The following is a 9,792-nucleotide window of genomic DNA, read 5'->3' as shown; positions in this document are numbered from 1 at the left end:
TCAGTAATCTCTACACCCAACATGGGGCTCGAACTCACGATCCTGAGATCAAGAGTAGCACTGACTGGGCCAGCAAGGAGCTCCTGAGATAGCTCCTAGTAAGAATAATGTGGATTTTTAAAAAAGATTTTGTTTATTTGAGACAGAGAGAGAGAGTGAGAGAGAACATGAGCAGAGGCAGAGGAGAAGCAAGCTGAGCAGGGAGCCGAGGCGGGGCTGAATCCCAGGACCCTGCGATCATGACCTGAGCTGAAGGCAGATGCTTAACCCACTGAGCCACCCAGGTGCCCCAAGAATAACGTTTTTAAGTGTGTTAAGGTAAGATGTAGAGGTAGTCCTGCAAAGAGCTCCCTGACTCAGTTTCCCTTGTGGCGGAGTCTCCTTCCTGCCTTGCTCCTCAGGGCAATGGTATGAGGGGATGTCGGCAGCTGAAGGGGGAGGAGGGAATTTCGGGGGCTCTAGCTGGGAAGGGAGGGGTGCCGATGTGGACACCTCCCAGTTGGTCCCTATTAGGGCCTTCCACCCCAGGAACCCAAGGGGATCCATCCGTCCTGTCTCTGGCTGGCCTGGCTCTGCAGCCTAGCAGCCTGAGCTGACCCTCTCTGATCTGTGCCTCCCTACACACCTGTCACGCGCTCTCCACCAAACAAAAGTCTGGCCAGGTTTCTGCTCTAGGGCCCTGTGCCTCCCAGGGCCATCCCCTGGGTTAAGCTGCAGGGTTTTGCCTGCCCGTGAGGTCCCGTGGCTCCAGCTCCTCCTGTCTCTCTGAGACGTCAGCGCTTCTAGGCAGCGGTCCTGTGCCCTGCGGGCCTCCTGCCCGCTGTGGGCACACTGGTCAGCGGTGTGAGTGAAGGAGCCCACCTCCCCCAGACCTCCCACGGCTGCTCTCCAGGGACCAATATCCAAGCACTCTCTGAGTGGTGGCCCCACTTTCTGCGCAGTTTCCTCCCCTAGAAACGTGGGAGCTGAGACCCTTGATCACAAACTCTTATGTTCTTGAGGTTTCCCCTTTTCTGGGCTGCTCCCATCCTCAAAGGAAGCTGGCGGCAGCCCAGGGCCCTACCCGACATCCTTTGTAGCCCAGTTTGCCAGGGGGCAAGCACTAGGTTCCTGGATGTCCTTGTTTTATTGTACCTCAGTGTTGGCCTCTGGAAAATGGGTGCAAACGTCCTTATCAGAAGACTGTGCTGGTCCAGAGGATGGGAAGAACATGCAGGGGGCAGAGGCATAGTTCACCTTTCCAGGGCTTTGCAAGAGCTCTGCTTGACACTGGCCCTGCTGGGAAGGGCTGAGAGGAGGAAGCCGTGGCTCAGAGAGGTTATGTAAAAGAGTGGCCTGAGGTCACCCAGCAAGTCAGCAACGGAGGAGCCAGGACTTGGCGCTCCAAACCTGCAGTGATTTGTCAGCAGGAATAGCTGGGACGCTCGGACTCTGGCTGCCATCCAGAGGCTTGGGGAGTCTCTGTGGCTTGGTTACAACGTGGAAGGCCTGCAGCATGAGGAAGCGGTGTGGGGGGCTGTGGGCCTGGCACAGTGCAGGCCCCCAACATGGTAGGACCATAGCCACAGTGCTGGGGATGCCCAAAGCATCTGGTCCACTCGCCTCTCTGAAAAGAGGCAGTAGTGTGTGGGGTCAGGGGCACTCTTAGGCTCCGGTGGTCCTGGGTTCAAACCCCAGCTCACTGGCTTGCAAGCTGTGTGACCTTGGACAAGGGACTTAACCTAGGTGAGCCTCAGTTTCCCCTCTTGTAAAAGGGGGATCGAGGGCTCCCACGTAATGGGGTTGCAGTTAGGACTCAGTCAGATAATCCGTGCAAAGCTGTATAAAACCCTAGCAATGCTGGTACATGGAAAGTGCTCAGTCACTTTATTAATAATAATTATGGTCACTGGGTGCCTGGGTGCCTTGGAGAAGCATCTGCCTTCAGCTAAGGTCATGATCTCAGGGTCCTGGGATGGAGTCCTGCTTCTCATCAGGCTCCCAGCTCAGCCATAGGTCTGCTTCTCCCTCTCCCGCTGTCCCTCCCCTCCCCATGTTCTCTCTCAAATAAATACATAAAGAGTCTTTTAATAAAAAGCAATTATGGCCACTTTTCCATGGGCCCTGATTTCTTAGGCACAGAGGCCTTTCAGCCCTACATGGTGACCCCCTGCTTACAGGGTCCCCCAGGGTGGGCAGAGAAGACAGAAACATTCAGCCATCGGGCAACCTTCCCCCGGCTGTCTGTACCAGAGTCCTTGCACGTGCACACGCCTCTGAATATTGCCCATAAGTTCACACGGTCATCTGAGCCTCGTGGAGACAAGCAAGCCAAGACAAAGGACATAGAATCCTAGAAGGACTCATGAGCATCTTAGCGGGTTGCTCTGATCAGCACATGTGGGCTGGCATAGCGTCCCTGGCTCATTCTGGGCGCTGGGTTAAGTGGTAGGTGGTTCATTATTATTGCTATTGACTATTGGCCCCTGGGAGAGGCCATACACGCGTCCCCCTGCAGCTCCCAGAGCCCTCTGCACCCCTGCTCTACTGCCTTACCTCACTCTGATGCCCCCCACCCAGATCACTATCACCTACCTTTGGGGTCTTGGCTTGTGTATTTCCCTCCATTTGGACTATCCCAATGCTCTCCACCCCCCTCCAAAATCTGACAAACTCCTACTCAGTGTTCAAGATTCAACTCAGGGGGCACCCGGCTGCCTCAGTCAGGAGAGCATTTGACTCTTGGTCTCAGGGTCATTGAGTTTGAGCCCCATGTTGGGAGTAGAGATTACTGAAAAACAAAAAAGTTTCAACTCAGATGTCACCTCCTCCAGGAAGCCCAGCCGGGTGCTTCAGGATGTTGCCTTGATGGTATGTTCTACAGTCTCTCTGGGGTACTCAGCGCAACACGGCCAAGAGCATTTTCCATATATGCCCGAGCATATGTTGATGCGTGTATGTACTTTCATGTAGACATACTTACAGAATTATGCTCCGTTTGCGTGGTCAGTAAGCCAATGAAGGGATGTGACCTTGAGCAAGTGATTTCCCTTCTGGGGCCCAGTTGCCTCAACTTCAAAACGAGGGGCTCAGATTGAATTGGTCACATGCTGAAGGGTCATGCATTCACCCTGCAAACATCAAATGGCATCTGCTCTGGGCTCTGTGCTCCCTTCCCAGTGGGGAGACAGGCTGCTTACCGCCACTGTGTGGTCTTACTAGCAGTTCCCAGGGCCACAGACCCTGTGTTTTGAAATAGTTTGTCTATTATGTGTCCGTATACTGGCTCTCCACAATAATTATGTGCTTTTAAATGGACACGCACTGGGAGATTTTGAAGGAAAATAAAATAGGAGAGTCAGGGAGAGTCAGTATCTTTATTATTTAAGAGACCCCCAACTATTTATACGGGGCATCGAGAGAATTACTGTGCTAGAGAGCCATGATTCGGTTTTACTGTTTTCAGGACAAAGCTGAGCTTGTCATGACCAGAAAGCTAGACACCAAGACACATGACATTTCTGAGCTCATGACTTGGGGTACAAGGTCTGTTGGACTGAGAATATTTTAGGGAACTTGGCACCTTTTGCTGGACCCTGAGGGACATTGGCCTTAGGGAGGGGACCTGGCTTGACCATTTCCTCTTGCTTTAGGACCCTGTCTTAGCTTGGCCCTCCCAACCTCCTGATGTCTGATCTCATTCTGTGCAAGCCTGTGCAGCCACAGGTGTGGGGAACAGAGAGTCTCCCTCAGGCCACTGGGTAGCCTCTTCTCTAGTGGGAGTCTTTGCTGCACCAGGGGGGACATTAGGGACACTTTTGTGGGTCCTAGCTGGGGGACTCCTGGTTGGGTCCGATAGTCTGTGGTGCTGCAAACAAACCCTATTTAGATGCAGGCTTTGTTTTTCTTTTTTTTTTTGAAGCTGCTGGGCCTGGAGAGGCATGGGACTGAGATGAAGGCCGCAGGAACCACCTGGGGCCACGGACCGGTGAGAAGGGCGTTCCCATGAGCTCAGGGTTACCCATCCCCACCACTTCCCTAGTGAGTCCACAAGTCCTCTTCTCACCTCTCCCAGAAGCAGCTCTGTGCACAGCCTGCAGGGAGCTAGCTGTTCCATCTAGCTTCCTGGGCTAAGACAGGCTTGCAGCCTCCCAGGTGTGAGCTGAAACCCTCTCCCCACCCAAATTCATCCGGGCTGGGCTGGGCCTATGGAGAACAGGGGCTCACCTGGGCCAAGTCATGGGAACCCTGAACTCTTCTGGGGCTTCACCCTCAGAGCTCTGCTCCTCCCACTCATCCTCTCCCTACCACCCTCTCCTGAACAACTACCTGGAAAGAGGGGCGCATGGGTGGGGAATGAGGTACTGAATAGTGACCTCTCTGTGCACCTCCCCATCCCTTCAAGAGCGGGCCAGAGTGAGCCTCTTAAAAGGCAAATCAGGTCAGGTTGCTTGGTGCTAACCCCCTACTGCTTTCCCAGCTGCCTTAGAATCATTCAGGATCCGGCCCCCACTGACCTCATCTCTCAGCCCTTCCCTGGCCCATTCCCAGCCCCACCTGCCTTCTTTGTATAGGCGACTAACAGGCCAACCCTAGGGCCTCTGCACTCCCCTCCCTTCACCTGGAGGGCCCTTCCCGCCTCATCTTTGTCCTTTCTGCTCAGGTCTCAGCTTAGATGCACCTCCTGAGTGGTCCTCCTTGACCACGGGATCTAAAGTAACTGATTATCACTTTCTGTGACAGCAGCTTGTCTTAATCCCCTGCGCAGCACTTAGGAGCCGCCTCCCGCTTATCTAGTGTTTATCATCTCCCTCTCCTCCTCCCCGGAGACTGCAACGTCCCCCCAGAGGGTAGTGACCTCTGCTGTCCTGCCCTGCGGAATCCCCCGTGGGTTTGGAACAGGGCCGGTGTAGAGAAGGTGCTGGGTGTGCAGGCGGCCAACGAATGGTTGAGCAACTGGAAATGGGGCCATCAGCTACCGCGCGGGCGCGCGCTCCAGGCCGTGGTGGCTCCCAGTCGAGCGCGCGCGGGTTTTATGTTATTGCGGGTCTCGGGGGAGGGACGCCCCCCTCGGACCAGCCGGCAGCAGGCGCGCTGTAAACACGCTTCGGGGGACTCAAGGATAATGAGACAGACTCCCACGCTGGGGGAACACCCCGGGTGCCCAGAGAGGCTGCCGGTGGGACGGGGTTTCTGCTGGTGGGTCGGCGACCCCCGACCCTGCCGTTAAAGCCCGGGTGGGAGACCTTCCTCCATCCCCTCCAATGGTCTCCTCCTTCAAATCCCCGACTCTCCCTCGAAGCCCGGGGACTAGCGGTCGGGTGGGCGGGGGAGCAGTGCTCTGAACGCAGCTCCGGCCGGGGGGGGGGGCAAGTTCCCTGTGCCCTCGCCCCCTGGGACAGGGGAGCGGGTACACACCGTGCTCGGAGACACGTCTGGCGAGGCCCTGGCCCTCCGGGGCGCAGACGCAGGAGCCACAGCGCTGGGCTGGAGTGGAAACGCAGCCCTTCCGCGTGCTCAGGCTGGGGACGGGAGTGGAGATGGGGGCGGAGGAGTCGGGGACAAGGAAGGGGACAAAGAGCCGCCCTGCCTCCGGGGACAGCGACCCCCGAGTCAGAGTCCCATTGTTCGTCGGATCTCTCACTACGCCGGGCTCTGGTGCCCCCGGGAGGGAGAAGCGGCGCTGTCCTTCGGCTCCCGGGAATTTGTTTATTTGGGGCGGGGGAGGGTGCGCGGGGGACGCAGGCCTGGGAGGGGGCTCAGCGTCCATTCCCGCGCGTCTCCTTTAAGGAAAGCCCTGCCCTACCTTTCCCACCGTCCCCCTCCCCGCAGCCGTACCTGCATTTTAAAAGCGCCCTGTAGCCCAGGGATTGGCCAAGGCCGCGTCCTCCCGGCGCAGAAACTTGAACCGCCCGGAGGGGGGTTGGAAGCCGGGTGGCTGGACTGTACCATCTCCTCGGCGTCCCCCGCTTGCGCCCCGCCCCTCCCACACACCCCCGAAGAGGCCCAATCGGATGGTCGGGGGGGCGGGACCGCGGCTCGAATGCGCCTCTGGCAGGGCGCCGGGCGGGCGGGCGCACGGCGCTGGGGGACGTCGGGGGCCGGCCGCGCCTCTGCCCGTCCCCTCGCTCCCCCCGGAGGCGGAGCCGGCCGAGGCGCCCCGCCCCCTCCCCGCCCGGAGTGGGCGGGGCGGCCGGGGCTCCGGGAGCTGGGCCGGGGGCGGGCCTCCGCCTGCTTCGCCCGAACCCGGAGAGCGCCCGGCACGGCGGCCGCCGACGCAGCAGCGGTCCCAGCTCGCCGAGCCCCGAGCCCCGCTGTTCCCGGGCGGCCCCGGGCGAACGCTGCGTGAGGGCGCGCGAGGAGGCGCGGGGCGGCCCGCACGCGCCCCCGGCCGCCCCCTGCCCGTGAGCGCACCGGCCCAGCGCCGCCCCGGCGCGGGGAGCGCCGGCCGGGCGAGGGCGCGGGCGATGCCGCGGTGACGGCCCCGCCATGGCGAAGCCCCCGGCGGCGGCGGCGGCGGCGTCGGAGGAGCTGAGCCAGGTGCCGGACGAGGAGCTGCTGCGCTGGAGCAAGGAGGAGCTGGCGCGGCGGCTGCGGCGCGCGGAGGGCGAGAAGGTGGGCCTCATGCTGGAGCACGGCGGCCTGATGCGCGACGTGAACCGGCGGCTGCAGCAGCACCTGCTGGAGATCCGCGGCCTCAAGGACGTGAACCAGCGGCTGCAGGACGACAACCAGGAGCTACGCGAGCTCTGCTGCTTCCTCGACGACGACCGGCAGAAGGGGCGCAAGCTGGCGCGCGAGTGGCAGCGCTTCGGGCGCCACGCGGCCGGCGCCGTGTGGCACGAGGTGGCCCGCTCGCAGCAGAAACTGCGCGAGCTCGAGGCGCGCCAGGAGGCCCTGCTGCGCGAAAACCTGGAGCTCAAGGAGCTGGTGCTGATGCTGGACGAGGAGCGCGCGGCGCTGGCGGGGGGTGGGGGCGGCGCGGGCGGCGGCGGCGGCGCGGGCTCCCGCAGCTCCATCGACAGCCAGGCCAGCCTGAGCGGGCCGCTGGCCGGCGGCGCGGCGGGCGCGGGGGCCCGCGACGTGGGCGACGGCAGCAGCACGTCGAGCGCGGGTAGCGGAGGCAGCCCGGACCACCACCACCACATCCCGCCCCCGCTGCTGCCCCCGGGGCCGCACAAGGCCTCCGACGGCAAGGCAGTAGCCACGCGCAGATCCCTGGACGACCTGTCGGCGCCACCGCACCACCGAAGCATCCCCAACGGCCTGCACGGTAAGGACGGCTCGGGTCCGGGAGCGCGGGTGTCAGGCCCACGGCCCCTTCCCCCGGGGCGGTCGGGACTCCAGACCCCTCCTCCAGCTGGCATCCAGACCCAAGGGCTGGGAGATCCCGCGCCCACCCGCAGTGGGGTTTTGGGTGACGTTTTTCTGATCAAGTGATGGAGGCGTGACCCGGCCCAGCTCCAAGTCCGCAGCCGGGCCGCGGACCCACTGGACCTCAGAAAAGTTTCTCTCCTGTGCATTTATCAGCATTCGTGTCGGCACTGCAAGGCCGGTTGGGGAGCCTCATCCCAACCTGGAAATCCTGGTCCAGGAGTGGACAGTTCTTGCGGGGAGAGGTGCGTGGGGGCGGGGGAAGAAAGGCCCTTTGGGTACAGGTGAATTTCCCCTCTTATTTGGAGCAACAGACAACCCTAAACCTGGGCAGCATCCGTGTGTGTGTGGGGGGGGGGTGTGTGAAATTCCACCTGCGGTTCTCTGTGCCGCCTGCGGGCTGAGACTCCCAGGAAGCCGGGCCAGAGGAACCCAGCCAGGAGCCTCTAGTTTGCTTTCAGTCCCGAACTTCTCAGGGTGGGTGGACCTTTCTCAGCCGAGGCTCTTTCCAGAGGGATATGTGCTTGGAATGGGTCCTGGCTTTTCTCCTCTGCCTGCCTCAGTTTCCTTGATCTGTAGAGTGGAGTTGATCTCTGCCTTGTGGATTTGAGGGGGAGATAAAAATTCTCCCAAGGGACCTGTAAACTGTTGGTGGCCTTAGAGGAAGTGTGGTGGTGGTAGGTAGCCTGGGTGTGGGTGGAGGACCTTTGGCCTCAGGAAAGCTTGGCTAGTGTCTTCCACGCCCATGTGACCTATGGGGCCCAGCTTGGGTCTGTGAAGCAGAACCTCGCCTGCCGTTCCCGGCCCCCGATGCGTGGCCGTCCTGCCACTCGTGCCTCTCCCTACCTCCCTGTTCTTCCACATTTTTGGTGGCTTGGCTCCCACTTCTAGTGGCAGTTGCTACTCCCTGAGCTATTTGCCTGAAGGTGGAGATTAAACAGCCCTTTCTGGTTCTCTTAAAGGCTTTCCTGGCTCAGAGAAAAATGTGTCTAGGCTTTAAATGACTGTTCTTCCCCAGAGTGACGCCTGAGCAGAGGAGGGACTCTCTCTCTCTGGTTTGGTGGCTGAGTGGCCTATGTGGGGTGTTGGGGTGGGAACCGGACCGGTGCAGGTGGGGTGCGCCACCCGGGGCAATTTTTCCTTTATTTACCTGCGCAGCCTCTGAGTTCAGAGCAGGACTGGGTTGAGAGGGATATTTTGTTACCGATTAGCAATCTACCGCTAGCACTCGGGTTTCCCGTTGTAACTCTGTATCCGACCCCACCTCCCACCACAGGCGGCTGGAGGCCAGAGGAAGCAGCTCAGAGTTCGGTGGTTTCATTTGTGGGGGGTTTCTGGGGCTGGGGAGTCAGGAGTGTCGGTCCCAGCCCCTCTGGCCTAGCCTTCTTGCGGGCCTCGTGAGGGGCCAGGTTCTGGGCCTCAGTTTCTCCCAAGTGCCAGGAGGGATCGCTGCAGTCCTTGGCTAGGAGATGTTGCTAGTTTTTGGCTGCATCATCAGTGACACTTGCCGCGAGTGGCTGTTGGCACAGTTCTGGAGTGCCCAGCGTTGCAGTGTCTTTGCAGGGAACTTCTGTCTTGCTTTGGACACAGAGACGTGGCCCCTGTGTGGCTCAGTGTTGGGCCACAGCAGGGGATGGTGCGGGGGCAGGGGACCAGGGGGTGGCTGGGACTTGAGGTGTCCAGTTTTCCTGCAGAGGCCATGGCCACCCTATAGCTCCCTGGGTCCCGTGCTCACTCGGAATAGGCCTGTCACTGGTCTAGTGGTGGTCAAGCTTGGTGTCGGGCGAGAGCCCTGTTATCACCAATGTCAGTTACAGGCGGCGCGGTGTTTAGTGTGGTCTCTTCCAATGGTGCATGGCTTTGAGCTGTCTCCCAGCAATGGGAACAGGGTGGCCAGAAACAAGGAGAGGCCCTTCTCTTAAAAATGCCTTTTAGGTAATTTGGAGTGGAGGGAGGAGGGAGTTGGAGGTGGGACAGATAATGCACCTCCGTCTGGGTGGTGCAGAAAGTGGGGTCAGATGCTGGGCCTCTGCCCCCCCCCCCCCCAAAGCTGGTCTCAGGTCGTTGTCCCAGGAGCCTGGGAGGTAGTGGTATTGCCATTTTCAGACCAAGCAAGCGGAGGCTAAGGAAGGTTCTGAGTCTTGCCTGGGGAAACCATGGAAACTGGCAGTGTCTCCGCTCCCCATTGCCTGGGTGGGGTTGCCAGCGTGAGGCTGGGGGTCTGGGGGGGGTCCCCCGGGGTAGGGCTGCTGGGAGTTGGGGGGCGTTCCTCCCTGGCTCAGGCTGACAGCTGCCTTGCGTCTCTGGCCTCTGTCACTGTCTAACACTCTTAGTCAGCAGACAGCCCTGGTGACTCCCTCTTCTCGGATCCTGACCCAGGTTTGCTCTGGTTCGCCCATTCTGGGAAATGTCACTTCCTTATCGGTGACCACTGAGCAG

The 9,792-nt window shown here is 60.2% G+C and overlaps 1 protein-coding gene across 7 annotated transcripts in view; it reads left to right on the top strand.

Annotated features, from left to right (window-relative positions):
- The first annotated feature begins 6,348 nt into the window (after nt 1-6,348).
- CCDC85C (coiled-coil domain containing 85C) overlaps nt 6,349-9,792 on the top strand; it is a 74,356-nt gene continuing 70,912 nt past the window's right edge. For 2 of the 7 annotated variants that reach the window (XM_046010052.1, XM_046010051.1), the window contains exon 1: nt 6,349-7,252. In XM_046010052.1, the coding sequence (XP_045866008.1) occupies nt 6,469-7,252 (784 nt within the window). In that variant the 5' untranslated portion in view covers nt 6,349-6,468. The remainder of the gene's footprint in view (nt 7,253-9,792) is intronic. The other 5 variants (XM_046010054.1, XM_046010055.1, XM_046010059.1 and 2 more) reach the window with 4 other exon arrangements.

Source organism: Meles meles, chromosome 6, assembly GCF_922984935.1.
Source record: "Meles meles chromosome 6, mMelMel3.1 paternal haplotype, whole genome shotgun sequence".
Taxonomy (NCBI): Eukaryota; Metazoa; Chordata; class Mammalia; order Carnivora; family Mustelidae; genus Meles; species Meles meles.
This window is presented reverse-complemented; position numbering and strand designations above follow the sequence as displayed.